Source organism: Sminthopsis crassicaudata, chromosome 2, assembly GCF_048593235.1.
Source record: "Sminthopsis crassicaudata isolate SCR6 chromosome 2, ASM4859323v1, whole genome shotgun sequence".
Taxonomy (NCBI): domain Eukaryota; kingdom Metazoa; phylum Chordata; class Mammalia; order Dasyuromorphia; family Dasyuridae; genus Sminthopsis; species Sminthopsis crassicaudata.
In genome coordinates this window covers 133,501,873-133,521,509 of record NC_133618.1, presented here as the reverse complement: position 1 = coordinate 133,521,509, position 19,637 = coordinate 133,501,873, and the positions used below count along the sequence as shown (strand labels likewise).

Below are 19,637 nucleotides of genomic sequence, written 5' to 3'. Positions count from 1 at the left end.
CACAGATATCCTCCTGCAGTGACCTGCTCTGGGGAGAATGCCAGGGGAATGACAAGCCTCACAGGAAAATTTCCAAAAATGGAATGATGATGATGATCATCTGCCACCCAAGGACCAGCTGAATTAGTTTGAGAGAAGCTCATCACCAGTATACTGACCACCAAGCACTTAATTTTCTTGTCTTTCTACAGAAACTATTTATCATGATTTGGTGGGGTTGGGAGGTATGCTGTGATATGCATTGGTAAAGGCAAAACATATATAGAAGAAATCTCAGATTCCTGAAATAGTGACATAATTGAAATAAAATGGTTAAAGTGAAGGATCTTTCTTTTAGAAAGAAATTCTAGAATGCATTTGAGAAAATACTTTGAAAACTGTATTTCAACATACTGATTTCCTTTATAATACTATGTACTGTGTATATTTAAAAATATCATCTTGATAACAGGGCATCAGGTTCACTCCTAATCTAGAACTCTTGGTCTAGACTCTGTATATCAGGGATTCTCAAACTACATCCTGTGGGCCAGATGCGGCCTACCAGGTTATGGCAAATGAGCTGAGGGGCGGAGACACAGTGTGAGTTTTTGTTTTTACTATAGTTCGATCCTCGAACGGTCTGAGGGACAGTGAACTGGCCCCCTATTTAAAAAAGTTTGAGGACCACTGCGTATATGCTGAATTGCTAGGGGACCTACCCAAACCACTGGAAAGGAAACTCCCCCTTCCCGTCCTCAGTAATCCAAAAGAAACCTTTACCTTCTGCTGAAGGGCTCTTTCTAGAGACTCCACTTTCATTTGCTCTTTTCTGAGGCCAGCATGGAGAGCTGCACTCTCAGCTTTGGCTTTTGTCCGAACCTGAGCGATCTCTTCGTTGGCTCTATGGTGTGGAAATTGAATGAAAAGGGAAAAGAGGGCACAGGGATTAGGCACCAGGGACAGTCAAAGGGGCCTCTGCATTAGTAGTCAGCCAGCACTCACTGGATATGGAAGAGAACAGACTGAAAACACCAAAACCCAAAGCCCTCTTCACTTTAAATTCCTACCCATCCCATATAATCCCAATTCAAACGCTATCTCCTCCAGTATGATGTCCCTGATTTCCTTAAGGACTTAAAAGTTCAGCATTAAAAGCCATGACCAATCCAAAATCAATCATAAAAGAAGTATCCTTGAAATGAAAATCCGAGCCAAGGGAAAAATGATTTATATTTTTAAAAAATCAATTAATGTACAGCTTCCTTCAAGTAATGCTGATTCTACATAAAGCAACAGGCATGGGGACAACAAGAGTGAAGGCTTAGTCATACCCAAAGTTAATTCTTCCTAATTCACCTCTTACCCATGTGGCCAGAAACAGGCACTTTTGTAAAAGAGATACTTAGAAGATTGTACCCAGGATAATTAGTTATGCTGGCAGGGCAAAAGAATTCACAATTTAAAGCCCTTCAGCTACAAAACATTCTTGCTCCTGCCCACCTTTCCCATAACATTCCAAACAAGGAAAGTCATGCTGCTAGATTCTCACTTGTCTAGTTTTTCTTCTGCATGGAGTTTCAAGGCCTGATAGCGCTGCTCCTCTTGTCTGACTCGAGTTAAGTAGTCTTGAGCACATTTTTTCAAAGCCTCTTCATTCTGTTCCAAGGTAGGAATTTGAAATCAAAAGAATATATTACTGCTTCTCTTAGACTACATATAACCCATAACAGGTTCTTCTTCAAGACTCAGGTGACTGGCACAAGGCAAGCATTTAACAAGTGCTTTTTCATTTATTGGGTTAAATTTTATGAATTAAATAAAATTAAGACAAAAGACATTTGAGTGGCCTGTATGTTCAAGATACTTATTCAAAATCTCATCACAGATGTGATACATTAGACAAGGCCTCTTTTAAAAGCGTACATACATTTAGTTTGCTGTTAAAAAAAAAATGCATATTTTGCTACAGCACAAACTCCTAGATAAGAATTGGAAATCTTAATTTATAATTATAATTTATAATATAGTCTTAATTTTTAATTTATAAAGTAATTAAATTTTATTCCTCCTAAAAATATCATACAACATACCCCCTCACACACTTAAGTACTCTTCTAGCATCTATTTGAGGTGTGGCAATGACTTTGGCCAAGAATATGCCAATAGAATGCCAATTGTGGCAAGATGGCACAAATCCGTAACAAACATGTATTATTTGTTTTGAACATATACAGTCATTGATGCAAAACAAATTCCCTCATTAGTCATGTCAAAAAAAAACCCACATCTCAATAAGTCCATCACCTCTTAATCAGGCAGTAGGTGGTATCTTTTATCACAAATTCTCTGGAATTGTGGTTGATCATTGTACTTTTAACAGTATTCTTAATGCTCAGGAAATATAGACATTGCTGTTTCTTCTACCAGTCTCCAGACTAAATAGGCTCTTGCTATCATTAGAAATGATGGTCAGTCATACTCCAAAGAGCATCAAACATCTTTTATTAACTATCCAGGAAGTATTTATAGTTGCAAACTTGGCCACAACAATGGAAGAATAAACTAAAAAAGAACTTAAAGGAGATTATAAAAGCCAATTCAAAGACCCAAGTGGGTAATCCATCTAAAAGGCTGGCCACTTCAAATGGGAAATGAAAGAAACATCAAGGAATAATCAAATAACCCTCCAGATGTGACAAAGAAGCAGAGAGAAAAAGGCTCAGCACCTTCTTAAATCCTTCGAGGACACCCTTGAGGTTCTCATATCTCCGGAATAGATCAGACAGGGATCTCTCCACAGAGTTCAGATCTGCCAGGGCCTGCTCCTTCTCCATGGTCAGCTGCTGGAGACTCTTTTGAGAGGTCATATTTGTCCTCTGCTCATCTTCTGTAAACATAAAACAAAAAAGTGAGGATGTTGGTGTGACCTCTTGCTTCATATTAGTCTATAAATCTGATTAATAGGGAGGAAGCAATTCCCACAACTTTTCACAAATATCAAAAGAGCCATCATGGACCTCCAAGGGAATCATGTGAAATTCTATGTTGGAGAAGGAATTCCTGCTACAACATCCCAACAGACATGGTTATCTCAGACTTCCACTTTACTTGGGGGCAGTTCTAATTGTTTCAAGTTGACCTTTTCCTCTATGACTTTCACCCTACTGCATATTCTCACAGGACAAGCTTTTGGACACAAGTTCTCAAACTTTTTGTTTCAGGACCATTTTACACTCTTAAAAATTATTGAGGATTGCCACTCCCTGAAAAAAAAAAAAGATTTTTGTTTACAAGGGTTATGTTATGAATATTTATTGTATTTGAAGTCAAATATCTGAATATGACAACAAAAAAAGTGTTGATTTCTCATACCTCATGAAAGTTGTCTCAGGGACCTTTAAGGGTTCCTTAGACCATACTCTGAGAATTGTTGCTTAAAAACAAGACTAATCTCTATTCCACATGATAAATACACTGGTAAATATTAAAAGACTAAGAGGATGGGAACCATTGATTTTTTTTTCCCCCGGAAGTCCCTGTTTTCTTTATTTGAGAGCTATGATCTTTTACAACAAGGGCTGAAAATGTTCTTTTGGAGGGTATCAATGAGTTAGGGAAAGGACTTTTGAAAATGTTAACGCAGTGATGAAAAATGTTATCCACCATCAAAGAACTGACATTGTCTGAACACAGAGTGAAGCATATTATTTTTCTCTTTCTTTCAAGTCTTTCTTGTATAAAAAAAAATGTTTTATATAATTGCACATATATAACCTATGTCAGATTGTTTACTTGTCTCAGGAAGATGGAAAGAAGGAAAGGGTAGAATTTGGAACTGAAACCCCCCCCCCAAACAAATGTTTAAAATTGTTTTAACATGTAATTGGAAAAATACAATATCGTTTTTAAAAAAAGAAAAGAAAGAAAACATTTGACAAGTGGAACATTTAGTGAAAGGTCACTGTGGAATTAGGTAGTTTCTGTCTCATTTAGCATTCTAGTCTGAAATCCACCTCTAATAGGCTAATGGCTCATATATGGAAAGCAACTTCCTTCTTACCAATCATTTGGGCAATTGTTTTTTCATATTCAGCCACAATTTTCCTAAATAAAAAGAAAACAGAAATTTATCAGGTGAGTTTTGTGTTTCCAAATGTATATTATGTACATCATTCCTAGGACATAATACTCTGTTGTTCCCCATGTCTAGAATCTCTTTCTCCTCTTTATCTCTGCTTACTGGCCTTCTTCAAGTTTTAGTTAAAATCCTAACTTTCAAGAAATCTTTGGCATTCATCCTTTCATCTATCCTGTATATAGTTTAACTGTACTGTTTTCAAGCTGTCTCATCTATCTGGATGTGACCCCCTTGAAAGCAGAGTCTGTTTTTGTCTTTGAATCCCCACCTCTGCCAACACTTAGCACAAAGTCAGGTACATAGGAAGAATAAATGTTTTTTGAACTGAAATAGTAATCTGCACAGATATTGAGTTTCAACTAAGTCACCAGTAGAGACCGAATATAATACAAGGTTATTTCAGATTTATGCTGTCAATGTATAACAGCCTTGGTTACAATTTCAGAGTATCACAGAATTTCTTTTTTACTTATCCATGTTTTTCTTATTGTTGCAAATGGTCTTTCAGTTCTCACTGCACCTTTCCCAGAGGGTGAAGAGATAACAGAAACCAACCTGTTTTGTCCTTTCTTAGCACTTACAGTCAAACTGGCTTGTGGGGAAGGAATTTGAAGTTAAAGTGCATTCTGAAAATGTTTTTTAGGGATTTGATATGTTCTCTCTCTCCCCCACAAGCACAGACATAATAGAGTAGGTCTTATCCTAACAGTTTTCCCTTAGTCTGCATGTCTTTTGCATATGTTTGTATGTAGTGATACAATTTTGTTTGTACAGAGCTCTGACAAGACAAATCACATAATTCTCCTTGACTGCATAATTATCAACTGACGACCAAATACCATAGTGCCATACCATACTCTCATTTTGGAGACAGGAATACAGAGGCCCAGGAAAGGGAATGAGTTCTCACCAGCTAGTGAATGGCTGAGGCAGGCTGCCTGTCTAGTATTCCTTCCATGGAGGATTCTCTTTGGCTGAATAGAAGCAAAGTTCTTTCCAGCTAGAATCTAAGCATGGCCCTAAGTTTCAGTATATGGCTGTGTATGAAGCAAGGTAAAAAGAATACTGGCTCTGGTAGCAATAAGACTTGGGGTCCCTTGATGCCTTTGGGCAAACTACTTACCTACCACATGCCTTATTCTCATCTGTAAAAATAATGCTTATAGATTTTTTCTATTTTTGTATTTAGGAACCTTTCTTTCTTTTCAAAGAACTCTGATTCTAGGAATATGGCAGATATTCAGACCAATCCAGCACAGCATCCAGAACCAGAGCTGGTATTCATATAAAGCCTTAGGGATTTATATACATTACCTTCTCTGTGATCCTGATGACAACTCTGGGAGACAGTTGCTCTATCATCCACATTTTTATAGATGAGGAAATTAAGACAGAAGATGAGTGAACTACCCAGAATCATGGAGCACATAGGGTTCACAGTCTCCACTGGGTCTCCCACATCAGAACAAAAATCTAAGTGTATCTAAGACTCTGAGCCACTCATGTGACCAGATGTGTCAGGGTCTGAAATTAGATTTAAATTCAGGACTTCCTGACTCTTAGCCATATCCACTGTGCCAGCTGGCAAAAAGCCAGGTTCTTCAATATTCAAAAAGCATAAAGTCAAGAATTTCAAAGATGAAAGAAACACCTTACAGTGATAGGCCATTTCAATTCATACCCTAAAAAGAATCTCCACTTTAATAAACCCAGGCAAATGGTTATGCAGCTCTTACCTGAAAACCTCCAGTAAAGGGGCAATATACCTCATTCCATTCTACTTTGGGATAGGTTTGTTAGGAAGCTTTTCCTTATAAACTAATCTAAATCTGCAAATTTCTATTGTCTATAAAACCTGTTAACCTGGGAATTACAAATCCATAAATATGTCCAAAAGTGGTATTACAGAATGGTCTTCCCTAAGAATTCTGCTGAAACTAACCTCATTTCTAAGACTTCTTGTCGGGTCTCTTCATATTTTTTCTTCCATTCATTTGCTTCAATTTCTTTAGTGATTATCTAGAATATTAAACAAAACAAATTAAAAAATGAACAAACAACAACAACAACAAAAAACAAGGCTTTTTTGAGACAACGTACTGATAATTTGGGCTTTTCAGATTAAAAAGAAAGTAAATGGACATAGAGAAATCAAATTCCTTCTGAATTTTTTATCCATATTAAGAAAAACTCCTCACATTGATAGTGCTTTCTGAAATTTAATATTAAATATTAGTTTTATGATTATTAATAGAACATGTATGGGTCTATAGAAGCGCTGACAACAGACTTCATTAATTACTCTTCTATCTGCCAGAACAACCAACCAGAATCACTTTCATGAGGAAGTACTCAAAAGATGCCCTGGAATAGAGGCTACGTATTAATGGAAAATAGCTCTTGTCTTTAAGCTGGGACAGGGGCAAGTAGGAACAATATCACTAAATCAGGTTGAGGCATCAAGGGATACTCTTTTCTTTGGGGAAATGGAACACGTAGGGATCTAGAGTCATTATCAAGCAAACAGACTCTGTCTCTGAAATGGTCACTGAGCTACTTGTGCCACCAGCTGTGAGCTCCATCTATTTTATAATTCAGTCAGACCTGTCTTTTGTGCAGCAAGAGGCAAGGCACATCTGCACTCATTATCTGTCCTCCTATGTGCCAAAAGGCTGGGGCTTTGAAGGATGCAGATGTCTCGACCTGAGCATGGGGCATGGAATGGTCCTATCCTCAGGGCTATGTCTGTCATTGCCAAAAATTGTCAAGGACCACGAACTCATTCATGCTTTTTCAAGAGTACTGAATAGAAAGAAACAGATAGGAAAGGACTAGGTGAAACCCGGGACTAAGATGGGTCTTAGGCGGCAAACCCAAGAATTAGGGAAATGGGGGATAGGAAAGCCAAAAGGTTTCATAACATCTTGGAGGGTAAAGGTTTTTGACAGTCAAATCTAATCTATTACCTAAAAGCAACTTTCCTTGGATCAGGTAGTAATTGGTCATCCATTTATATGTTACATATGGACTATTTGTGTCCTATTTGTGGGTGAGCCTTCCAAGTTTATAGTGGTCTCACAAGTTGGACACGCTGTAAATTGACCCCAAGAGAGTGATGTCATTTTGGTCCTCTTCAAGACCAAAGGACAACAAGCATCCTTGATAATCTTTAGCATGGCCTGTGGCTAAGTTTCTTGTTTTTACTGAATTATTTCTCTAGTGGATGACTCTTCATGACCTTATTTTTCTTGGAAAGCATCTAAATTTAGGCAGCTTCTAGTTTCCTTAATTAATCATTTATCACCAAGACCATGGTTCGAGTGATGGAAGATGAGAACAGAGGACAGACCCAGAAGGTAATAGAAAAGAGAATGTTCCTCTTGGATGAAATAATAAAAAACAGACTAGAGCACAGTGTGGTCTAGTTGTGCTAATAGTTTGGATTAATGGCTTTAGAAATAAAGTCTTAGATTACAATACATATGTTCCACTTGCCCTCAGACCAGAAGTGGTAGATGTTGGAAAAATGAAATTTAATTTGGAAGTATCCATAAATGCAGTGGTAATTCTCAGTCTGGGTTGATGTGTTAGTCCACGAAGCCAGAATGTCTCTTGTAGGAATGATCAAATCTCTTGGGACAAAATTGATAACAAAAAGTTATCAATTATATGATATCCAGTATGATATCCTGGCCCAACAAGGTCAAAAGGTGTGTAGGGACAGCCAAATGGTACAGTGGATAGAGTATCAGCCCAGGAGTCAGGTAGATCTGAGTTGAAAATCAGCCTCAGATAACTATGAACCACTACATAGAATTCCCAATCCCTCTATTTTTGTCATGCCTGCATTTTTTATTTCCTTCACAGGTTAATTGTACACTATTTCAAAGTTCAATTCTTTTTGGATAGCAAAATAACTGTATGGACATATGTACATATATTTTATTTAACTTATACTTTAACTTATTTAACATGTATTGGTCAACCTGCCATCTGGGGGAAGGAGTAGGGGAAAAGAGGGGAAAAGTTGGAACAAAAGGTTTTGCAAATATAAAGATATAAAAAAAACAAAAAGAAAGAAAATCAGCCTCAGACCCTTAACACTTCCTGGCTATGTGACTCTGGGCAAATCACTCAATCCCAATTGCCTTTCCAAAAACAAAAACCAGGGAAGAAAAAGAATCTAGAAGGTGTGTGATAAAATACATTGAGAGGGATGATCAGGTTAAAAAGTAACATATAGTATATAATAGAAGTCTCACTAGTTTTTCATCCAGATCTCCTTTGGCCTGTATTGAAGGTATGCACAAACCAAATTATGGCAGACTTCACAGCCACCAAAAGTAGTGGGTGAGCAACTGTAGAATCTTCAACATTCCAACATCCCTGGTTATCCACCTGTTGTAGCAGCTTTAGGAGAGCTATCTACTCATTACCTAAAGGGCTAAGTGACGCATGAGTAAACAGAAGTTCATCTGAAATGAAGTTTTCTCTGCAAGGGGAAATATTGTTGATATGTAGTAAAATGAACTTGGGTATACAAGTTTTGCTCCTTCTTAATGGATAATCTTGATGAGTTCAAGGGGAGGCTTGGGAACTTCCATTTCTTGGCTAAACAAAGCTTGTGTGAATTGCTCTTTTTTAGGGTGCCTGTATTTTGGCTCAAAAAATGGAGCACAATTCACTTGTTTGGGAAAGCATTCAATTTTAAAGGGGCTTAAAAGTCCTGGTTGTTATATGTAAAATGTATGGGATTGCCTGTCATCGGGGGAGGGAGTAGAGGGAGGGGGGGATAATTTGGAAAAATGAATACAAGGGATAATATTATAAAAAGTATATAATAAAAATTTAAAAAAATCTATTAAAAAAATTTTTAAAAAGAGATGTATCCCTGACAAAAGTAATATGTTAATTTAACCATAAAATAAAATGAAGATATTAAGTGATATTGACCAATAAAAAAAAAAAAAGTCCTGGTTGTTCAGGTGATTAGTGGTTCCTTTCAGGTATAATAACCACATCACTTGCCTGTAATATCAATAGCTTCCCCCCCCCCCAAATAACTGATACTGTGGCATTCTGTTCCCTTAATTCCGGAGAGATGGTGGTTTAGGTTCCATAGGTTGACTAGTAGATCATTACTGCTACTTCAGAAATGAATTTTCATTAAAAAAAAAATGTATTAAGGGCTGCAGCAAGACAGATGTGCTGAGGAAGTTAATCTTATTCTCTTTCCTTAAGTTGGGCAATTAGAGATTCATTATTTAAGTGCTGTAGGACTCTGGATTTAGAAGGCGCCATGGCAGACAGTTTCCAAAGTCCATTATGAATGCCTTTCAACCTATTAACTTCTCATAGAAACAGTATTCATGGGGGCAGATAGGTGGTGCAGTGGATAGAGCACCAGCCTTGAATTCAGGAGGGCCCGAGTTCAAATCTGGTCTTAGACACTTAATACTTCCTAGCTGTGTGACCCTGGCAAGTCACTTAACCCCAGCCTCAGAAAAAAAAAAAAAAAGAAACAGTATTCATGAAGAAGTTGTCCAGTGCCATTTGGACATAGTGCTTTGGACCTGGTAAGCACATTAGCCTGGTAGAAGATCACTCCATGAATCTCACAAGTCTTGGAAAGTGGGAGGGACATTATAAAGTCCCATGGTTATGTCCATATATTCAGACTGACTAAATTTAGTCTAAAAGTTTCTTCCAAACACTTAACTTTTGCTTTTCATCACCTACATTTCTTAATAAATGCTTTCCTTCTTCTCCCACAGAATCAACCTTTGTAACAATGAAGAAAGAAAAGAAAAATAATTCACCAAAACTAATCAATGCAAGATCTTGAGATCATATGCAATATCATACATCCATAGACCCCATTTCTGCAAAGGTAAAAAAAATGTAGAAGACTTTCATTCATTTATCTATAATCACCTTGTATATTCCTTGGAATTCCAGTCTTGGTTACCCCAACTGGGCTACAAAGTAAACAATGACATAGACAGTGGTACCTGATTATAATGCTGTTACTCTTGAGCATTGTTATTTGACTGCAAAATACTCCATTATTCCTTGAAAGAGTAGTGAACTAAGTTAAAACGGTTAGACAAGATGGCTACCTACAACAAGAATTCTTTTGAGGGCAGGAATTAATTTTTCAGTTTTGTTTTCATATAGGAATTAGCTCAAAAAAGCTTGTTGAATATAGGATATGTTAAGAATATAGTTTGTTCGCCCAGGAGTTTGTCCAGAAAAGCTTACTGAACTGAATTCGGATGGTCATGAAGGGAGTACAGGGTGGTAGTTGTGGTAAAATAATTTTCAGGGTGTGACTTGTGCTCTAGAACAAGCATATGCATTGATAAAATCTTAATCATAGACAAAGTAGAAAAAATCAGGATGAAGTAACCTGATTGAAGCAGGATTAGTATGTTGAAAATGCAGTTTGAATGGTGAACTTTACATCTTATGGGCTAGTTAGGCTGACCCTTTGTGGAATTGGAGGTGCACAGTGATGTGCCTTGCTACAAATATGCTCATCTGCTAAACAAATGGATGGTGTCAGTAAAACAAACCAAAAAATCCCCAGGACACAAGCACACTAGAGAGAGGAGGAGTGGGTGGTATGAATTACAACACAGTGCACAAATCTTTCAATGCCTATTCTTCTCCACTTCATCCTCCTCCAAAAAAGGAAATTTGGGAGCCATGTAGAAACTCTGCTAAGCAGAAAATATAACATAACTAGCATTTTACAGGAGTAATTTCAGTTATTATATACCTGAGAAAGCAAAAACCTAATCCTTTATCATCTAAAGCCTGGAATTAAAGAAGTCTTTTGCTTCTATACGTGTTTATGTTTCTATATGTGCATATTATATATATGTTTCTATATATGCATAAAGCATGTATATATGAATATATATGCTGCTATATAGATGTGCAATAAAGAATAAACACTGGCTAATGTTCAAAATAACAAAGAAGAATTAGTAAAATGATTGTACTTATAATGTCATATCCATGATTATGATCAATGGTTCATCTATCTAGAAAGACCTTGGAGATCATCTTGTACAACATTTTCATATTATAAATGAGGGGGAGAGGGGCCATATAGGTAGAAGGAAGATTTGAATTCCAGTCCTCTGATAAGTCACTGTTATTTCTTCTGTATTTTAGTGATTAAAATAGATCATTGGTGGCCACTGATATATGAAAATGTGCTTACAATTCCCAACATATGTAACAATAACCTAGACAGTGGTACTACAAAAACGGAGACTTAAGACAAAGAGGTTATATCATTTTCCCCAAAGACACAAGGAAATTTCAACATCAGGAATTTAAACCCATGTCTACTGTTTTTGAATTCAGCATTCTATTTTATTACACAGCAGTTCTTTATGAGTCTAGAGAGCTTCCACGCACATGTGATTCTGGTCAAAGAGGATGACATTCACCAGCTAGGGATTTTGTGAAGAAAGGGGCCAAAACCCAACCCATTACCTCTTCTCTTATTAAAGTCAGGACGGCGGTTTTATCCGATTCACTGAGACAGATGCTATCCAGGGGACTTTCATCCCCACATGCCACAGACACAGGGGCTTTCTCTGTTGAGCAAAGGTCAAACATACCCTGTGGAAAGAAAAACACTATGATTAAAAGCCCTCAAGCCACTGACTTCTAGGCTGCACACTGCCTCAAAACTGCCCCATGTTGAGCTTTTCCACCTGATTATGCCTCCCTTTATGAAATTATTAGCAAGGCAATGAGAACACACGGTACAGCCTTTGACGTAATCTCGCCTTAGAAATAGATACATCAGATGCCAAGAGGATCAGTTCAGATGTTCCCAGCATGTGTAGGCTCAGAGTGCTTAACAAGATGTTCTTCCCCTTGTCTCAATTTTTAGAAAAGTTGTGAAGTCATTTTTAAAGTCACCGAGGAACCAGTTCCTAACCACAGCCATGATAACAATGATATATGTTTACCAAAGGTTTTTTATCCATAAATGATGTTATCTAAGCCACACAACAGTACTGCAATATAATCCCCACTAATTAAATGAGAAAATTTAAGCACAGATTAAGTAACCTGAGCAAGGTCATACAGATAATGACAATTATAACAATAATAACTTTTTTATACATTACACATACATACATATATATAAAAATGTATATAAAACTTTACAATTTAAAAAAAATTTTAATTGTTTTTACATGTAACTAGGGGAGTGAAAGTAAATATGAAATTTTTTTAAAAAGCATTTTTATGTATATTATCTTACTAAATCTCACAACAACCATGAGAAATGAATACTAAGGAGATTCTTATCATATAGTATGTCAGGGGTAGTGTATGAAGCCTTATTTTCCGTAATTCTAAATCCAATAATCCAACTGTTACATCAAGCTGTAATTAAAACACTTAAAATTTTTTTTTGGACATTGGGGATCCTCTCACTCAGTCAATTATGGGTTCAACCTCACTGATGATCAACATGGAAGCTTTAACCCATTCCTATTCCAAGCTGGGCTTCAGATTCACCTGCTCTCAGAGGCTTACCAGATTGGTGTACTCAGTTCTCTTTAGCCTTTTTGCAGTTCAGAGCACTTGAACTCAATCTACCAACTTCAAGATTATAGTCATGCACTATTACTCTAATCTGTAACATGGTTATCAGTTATCATTGAACAATTAATTTTTTTCTACTTAAGTAACTACATAAAAGTCTATTCCTTTAGAGATTAAATGAAAAAAATTTGGATAAGGAATCTAAAATACAGTGCAATCCAATTATTTATACTAGCTCTACCAATTGCAATCTTTCTCATAATCAAGACCCAACTCCAGAGTCGCCTCCTTCATGAAGATTTCTCTGATCACTTTTCTCTTTGATTCCTCATGTCATTTTATTTGTATTTAGAACCATAAGTTTCTATGAGGATTAGAAGGGACTGGAAATCATTTAGTCTACTTCTCAATCCAATTTTACAGACAGAAGGAAATAGCCAACTACTCTACATTCTTCGCTAAGAAAACCCCACATGGACAATATGGTCCATGACATCATAAAGAGTCAGACATGATTGCATGATTAAACAACTAAGGACTTTAATAAATGCTGGAGTGTAAAAAAAAGGGCAAAAATTAACAACACACACACACATCCTAGAGAGGGAAACAACAAATTAATATTTAGGTACACAGAAGATATAGAGTTGATGACAGCAGGATGAAATGGACCAGAAAAGTCTCCTGAACAACGTGATAGGATCGGAGCTAACTCCTGAAAGAAGCAGGAAAACTAAGAAACTGAGAAAAATGGAGGAAGCATTCTAAGCATTGATTGCAGTCAAGGAAGGTAGTCAAAAAACATTTATTACTCCTACAGATTATTATTTTTCATCATTATTATCTTCCATTTTTTAAAAGGAATTTCACTTTCTATGTCTTGCTGCTGGGCTTTGTTGGTAACAGAAATGTTGATGATGTATGTGGGTTTATGTTATATTTTGCAAAAATAAACTATTTCTAGTAGTTTTTAGTTGATTCTCTAGGATTTTCTCTAGGATCATCTGCAAAGAGTGATAATTTTGTTTCCTCATTACCTACTCTAATTCTTTTCCTTTTCTTTTAATAAGCATCTACTATGTGCTAGGCACTGTACCATAGTACAAAGACATGGAAGTAAAAACGAGTATGAGGAACTGAAAGCAGAGCATTGTTATTAATTATATGGACCATAAAGAGGCAAATAAGGTGCAAAGTGGGGGAGGGAGGGTTCAAGTTGTGAAGGTCTTTAAATGTTAGACAAACTTACTTAAACTATTCTGACAGTAACAAGAAACCACTGGGGCTCACTAAAAGGAGATGTGGGGCTGGGGAGAATGTGGTCTGATATGCTTTAAAATAATCACCTTACAGATGATGAAATTGAAAATATATCCACCCATATGAAAGAGTGTTCCAAATCACTACTGATCAGAACAATGCAAATTAAGACAACTCTGAGATACCACTACACACCTGTCAGATTGGCTAAGATGACAGGAACAAATAATGATGAATGTTGGAGGGGATGTGGGAAAACTGGGACACTAATACATTGTTGGTGGAGTTGTGAAAGAATCCAACCATTCTGGAGAGCAATTTGGAACTATGCCCCAAAAGTTATCAAACTGTGCATACCCTTTGATCCAGCAGTGCTGCTATTGGGCTTATATCCCAAAGAAATACTGAGGAGGGGAAAGGGACCTGTATGTGCCAAAATGTTTGTGGCAGCTCTTTTTGTTGTAGCTAGAAACTGGAAGTTGAATGGATGTTCATCAATTGGAGAATGGTTGGGTAAATTGTGGTATATGAAGGTTATGGAATATTATTGCTCTGTAAGAAATGACCAGCAGGAGGAATACAGAGAGGCTGGAGAGACTTACATGAACTGATGCTGAGTGAAATGCAGAACCAGAAGATCACTATACACTTCAACAACAATACTGTATGAAGATATATTCTGATGGAAGTGGAAATCTTCAATATAAAGAAGAGCCAACTCACTTCCAGTTGATCAATGATGGACAGAAACAACTACACCCAGAGAAGGAACACTGGGAAGTGAATGTAAATTGTTAGCACTACTGTCTATCTACCCAGGTTACTTACACCTTCGGAATCTAATACTTAATGTGCAACAAGAAAATGGTATTTACACACATATATTGTATCTAGGTTATATTGTAACACATGTAAAATGTATGGGATTGCCTGTCATCAAGGGGCCAGGGAGTAGAGGGAAGGAAGGGATAATGTGGAAAAATGAATACAAGGGATAATGTTATAAAAAAAAAATTACTCATGCATATATACTGTCAAAAAGTTTATGAATAAAATTAAAAAAAAAAAAGTTTGGCCCAACCAAAAAAAAAAAAAAAAAAAAAAAGTAATCACCTTAGTGGAAAATGGACTTGAGCAGGGAGAGACTTGTGGCAGGCAGACCCACCAACAAGCTATTGTAGCCTTCCAGGCATAAGGTGATGAGGGTTCAAAGGAGTATAGATATAGGAGATGAGTATAGATAAAGGAGATGCTGTGAACGCAGAAATGGCAACAGACTGGATGTATGGGGTGAGTTAGAAGTCAAAAATGAGGCTGAGATTTTCAGGCTGGGTAACTGGGAAGATAAGCAAGGAAGTTTGGAAGGGGAAAGTCCATGTGTGTGGGAGGCTACAGAGGAAGATGAGCTCAGGTTTGGAAGTCCAAGTTTAAGCATCTAGTTTGAAATGTCCAGGAGATTATTGGAGAGGTTTGACTTATATCATACCAGAGAAACCAGGGCTAGTTATATGGAAGTGAAAAACATTTGCACAGAGATGGCAAGCTGGTGGTCATCAGGTGAAATAGTGTAGAGGGAAGAGAAGGGCGGACTCAGAACAGAGCCTAGGGGATACCCAAAGTAGGGATGTGTATGAAAAACCAGCAAAGGAGATGGAAGAAGAGAGACTGGATAGGCAAGAGGAGAACCAGGAGAGAGGAGTGCTAAGAAAACCCAAGGATAGAGGATCCAGAAGGGGCTCATTGACATCAACTGACATAGAGAAATCAGAGGCTTGGTACTGAGCAAAAGCCTTCAGATTTGTCAATAGATGATTGCTATTAACATTTGTGGTGCAGTAGATGGACTGCCAGGTCTGGAGTCAGGAAGCTCTGAATTCAAACTGAGTCTGGGACACTTACTAATCTGACTCTGGACAAGTCACTTAACTCTGTTTCCCTTAGTTTTTTCAACTGGGAAATGAGGACACCAGCAGAACCCACCTCACAGGAAGGATCAAATGAGATCATATTGCCAGGGAAAGGCATGTAGCAGGCCCTATAGAAATACTTTTCCCCTTTTCTTTCTCCCAATTGCTTTAACCAATTCTCATGGGACAGGAACATCACCATTCCAGTTGCCTGCCTATGGACGCTAGTTTATCAAGACCTTTTTCTAAACTGTGGCAGCCGGACCTGAAGAACACAGAGAAATGAATTCCTAAGTCAAACCCTACAACCAGGATAATCATCAAGGCCAAATAAATCTCTTTTATAAGACAGAAGAACTGCATGCAGCTGCTAAAGATGCAGGGTGAGAATGCTAGTTTGGTCCGTTTTGCTAATGTCCCTGGAGGGAGAAGAATGCCGGTCACTCAGTCTGTCCAAGTTCATTCTGCTGACAACGTTTATTCTACTCTCAGTTGCCCTTGTGACAAGGGCAGTAGAAATGACTTCATCCCGCCCCCTCAGCTGTTTTTTTCCCCCCTAAACTAGATCATCTGAACCAGCTCCAACCTCAAGAGGGTAGAGAAATTATTGAATACACTTTGCTTCCATAAGGTTAAATGCTAAGAGAGGGCACTGTTGCAATCAAGATGAAAATTGAAACACAGTGCATCCAGCTCAGGTCTATTCATTTTGTTCCACAATCTCCTCTCCATCCCTGAAGTGTTTGCTGGCACTGATCTAAATGTATTTAAAACTGTCATACAGGAGGCTGGGAAGGGAATGAATTTCAGCTAGAGACAGAGGTTTTAAAAAAGAGGGGGATGAGTGGGGGAAGGAGCAAATTTTATCTGGGCAAAGCTTTATATGTTGGACTTAAGCCTAAACTTTGTTCTCTTCCACATTCTAGGAAGATGGGAATGAATTTCCTTCATGAAATTTATCTCAGTTTTTTTTTTCCCCAAGTTGGTCTGTTCTCAATCATAAATTTAAATTATCCAATAAGCCCCTGTTAAGTACTGTTAATGATAACAACAAAGCCAAAATGTCCCTGACCACAAGAAATTTGCATTTTATTACACATTTTCTAACCCCTTTCTCTACATTTGTTTTTCCTTAGGATCATAACAGGAGTAACCATACAGTGCCTCTGTCTAATCTCTTTTCCAATATAGCACATATAGAAACTGCCTGTCTTATAGTACACTAATTAATAATATGACTATCTCTAGAGTGAACATGACCACCGGGATATACTATATTTAGGACTAGCCTGAAAGTGGGGCAAGAAAGAAGCCGAGTAGCTTCAAAGAAGCATGAAAGGAGACTTATATTTACCACTCATGTCAGACTAACGTAGGAACACAAGGAAATTACAGGAATAATTAACTGTCAAGGTCAGTTAATTTGGCCAAGAAAGGCCAAAAGGAGGAGCTGTGTTCTAGTTTGTGCTGACCAAGTTGTACCATCAGGAGAATTTTTAGCACTGTGCACATATGCAGAGAGCACTACTCTCAGAACAGATGGGTTATTAAGTAAAATGTTTGGGGAAAACAGGGTCACAAAATGATCTTGGAGCCAGGAGACCTGGGTTTGAATTCTGTCTCTTCTTATTAGCTGTTGTGGTCTTGGATAAATAAGACACTGGATCTGTGTTCCCATTTATAAAAAGGGACAATAATGCTAGTACTCTTGATTGCACAAGAGTAATGGAGGTAAAGTATCTTGTGGGCAGATAGAGCCCTGGGCCTGGAGTCCAAATCCAACCTCAGGCACTGACTAGCCATGTGACCCTGGACAAGTCACTTAACTCATTTCAGTTTCTTCATCTGTAAAATGGGGAACAACAGCACCTTCTCATAGGGCTGCTGCAAAGAACAGATACATATATATAAAGCACTCTGTCTTAAAGTACTATATAAATATTGGCTTTTACTATCAATGTAATGACTATTCTACTGTGGGACATGATAGGTTCTAATGTAAATACATGACATTTGCAAAATAAACAATTGTTGGGGATTAGAGGGACTAGGAAAGATCTCTTGAAGTTGGCCCTTCATCCAGCTAATCTCTAAAGGGTTCCTTCTCTAAAAGAACCTTGATGTTTCACAAAGCAGAGCTAAGGAAGGAAGGCAAAGCATTTCATACATGAGAAGGCACAGAGGTGGAAGGGAGCCGAGATAATACATTTGGAGAGACCTTATGTTCCAGGTGGGAAACACCTGCTCCTATCAGAGCTAAGGACACAATGGTTTGGTGCCTTAAATCAGTCATACCAAGTGGGTACAAGGCAGTGTCTACTAACCAGTTCTGAGGTTTTGTGGGGGAGTAAGAAGAGCAAAAAATATGACCTCAAACATTGCACTGGACATTAAGTAGTGCTGAACCTATAAGCAAATTATTTCAGTTTTTAGGATCTCAGTGTCATCAGTAAGTCAATGGAAAATAAGAATCACTCAACAACAACAACAAAAAAAAAGCGTCTTAACAAATGCTGACATATGACAAAATGCTGTGATTCCCTTTAATTTGGCCATTCTTTCTTCAGCCATCCTGGTTACACATACCAGATTTTGCTCATAAGCTGAATCTAATATTTAACTTACCTTCCACCTCTAAATAATCACTCAACATGTATGACAATAGCAAAATTGGGATAATTATCCCTTGTGTCTCTGTAGAGCTCTATAGTTTCTAACAGTCCTCCCTAGGGTTACATTTTAGGAAAGAAGCTTGTTAGGAAGGGCACTGACAGACAGAAGGTTTTAGATCATGCTACATGAAGATTGGCCCAATGAAACAAGAATGAGATAGGCTAAAAAGGCCCTAGGATAAGATGACAGCTGTTTTTAAAGTAGTGACAAGGAAAAAAGACTCAGACTCATTCTGTTCTTTGTCACTGGATATTTTTATGTTGAAGATGGCAAACCAATGTCAAGTACATTTTGGAGGAGATTCTTTCTCAGGTATAAGTTGGTTTAAGTGGGCTGAGATTCTTTCCAACTCTGATATTCTATGAGTCAATGATCCTTGTGAGGAAAGCACTGGGCAATCCCTACAACACTACACAAATGTGCACTATTACTGTTATAATAAAAGCTGCCAGAAGGCACCATTCCAATCAAATCTGATGGACATGACTCTTTTCAACAGTAAAGTGATTCAGACCAATTCCAATGGAATTGTGGTAGAGAGAGCCATCTGCATCCAGAGAGACGATTGTGGGGACTTGATGTGGATTCACAACATAATTTCATTTTTTTGTTGTTTGCTTGATTTTTTCTCTTTTTCATTTTTTTCCTTTTGATCTGATTTTTCTTGTGCAGCATGATAAATGTGGAAATATGTATAGAAAAATTGCACATGTTTAAAATGTACTGGATTACTTGCTTAGTCTAGGGGAAAGGGAAAGAGAAAAATTTGGAACACAAGGTTTTACAAGAGTGAATGTTGAAAACTATCATTGCATGTATTTTGAAAATAAAAGGCTATTATTAAAAAAAAAGAGAGATTCTCTAGCAGTGTTTGTGAATGGTATTTCCATTCCCATCCTGTAATATCAGAGTAAATAAATCTTTGTGTTTAAAAAAAAAAGGGGGGGGGGAGAGAAGGCACCATCCCTCTGGCTCACTTCCCTTGACTTCCAGTTGCATATCATGCATATCCTGTTGAATACTTTGATTTTGTTCAAGCTGTCACAGAGACAATGGTTTCTTGGCAGGATTCTGTGATTTGGTGAATTCTTTCTTTG

The 19,637-nt window shown here is 37.5% G+C and overlaps 1 protein-coding gene across 11 annotated transcripts in view; it reads right to left on the bottom strand.

The window, feature by feature from the left end:
- The window catches only part of TACC1 (transforming acidic coiled-coil containing protein 1), a 161,540-nt gene that overhangs the window by 5,608 nt on the left and 136,295 nt on the right, over positions 1–19,637 (bottom strand). For all 11 annotated transcript variants that reach the window (XM_074287293.1, XM_074287291.1, XM_074287292.1 and 8 more), the window contains 6 exons: positions 11,630–11,758; positions 6,063–6,139; positions 4,043–4,086; positions 2,709–2,869; positions 1,532–1,638; positions 763–883 (listed from right to left, as the gene is read on the bottom strand). In XM_074287293.1, coding sequence (XP_074143394.1) covers positions 763–883; positions 1,532–1,638; positions 2,709–2,869; positions 4,043–4,086; positions 6,063–6,139; positions 11,630–11,758 — 639 coding nt within the window. The remainder of the gene's footprint in view (positions 1–762; positions 884–1,531; positions 1,639–2,708; positions 2,870–4,042; positions 4,087–6,062; positions 6,140–11,629; positions 11,759–19,637) is intronic.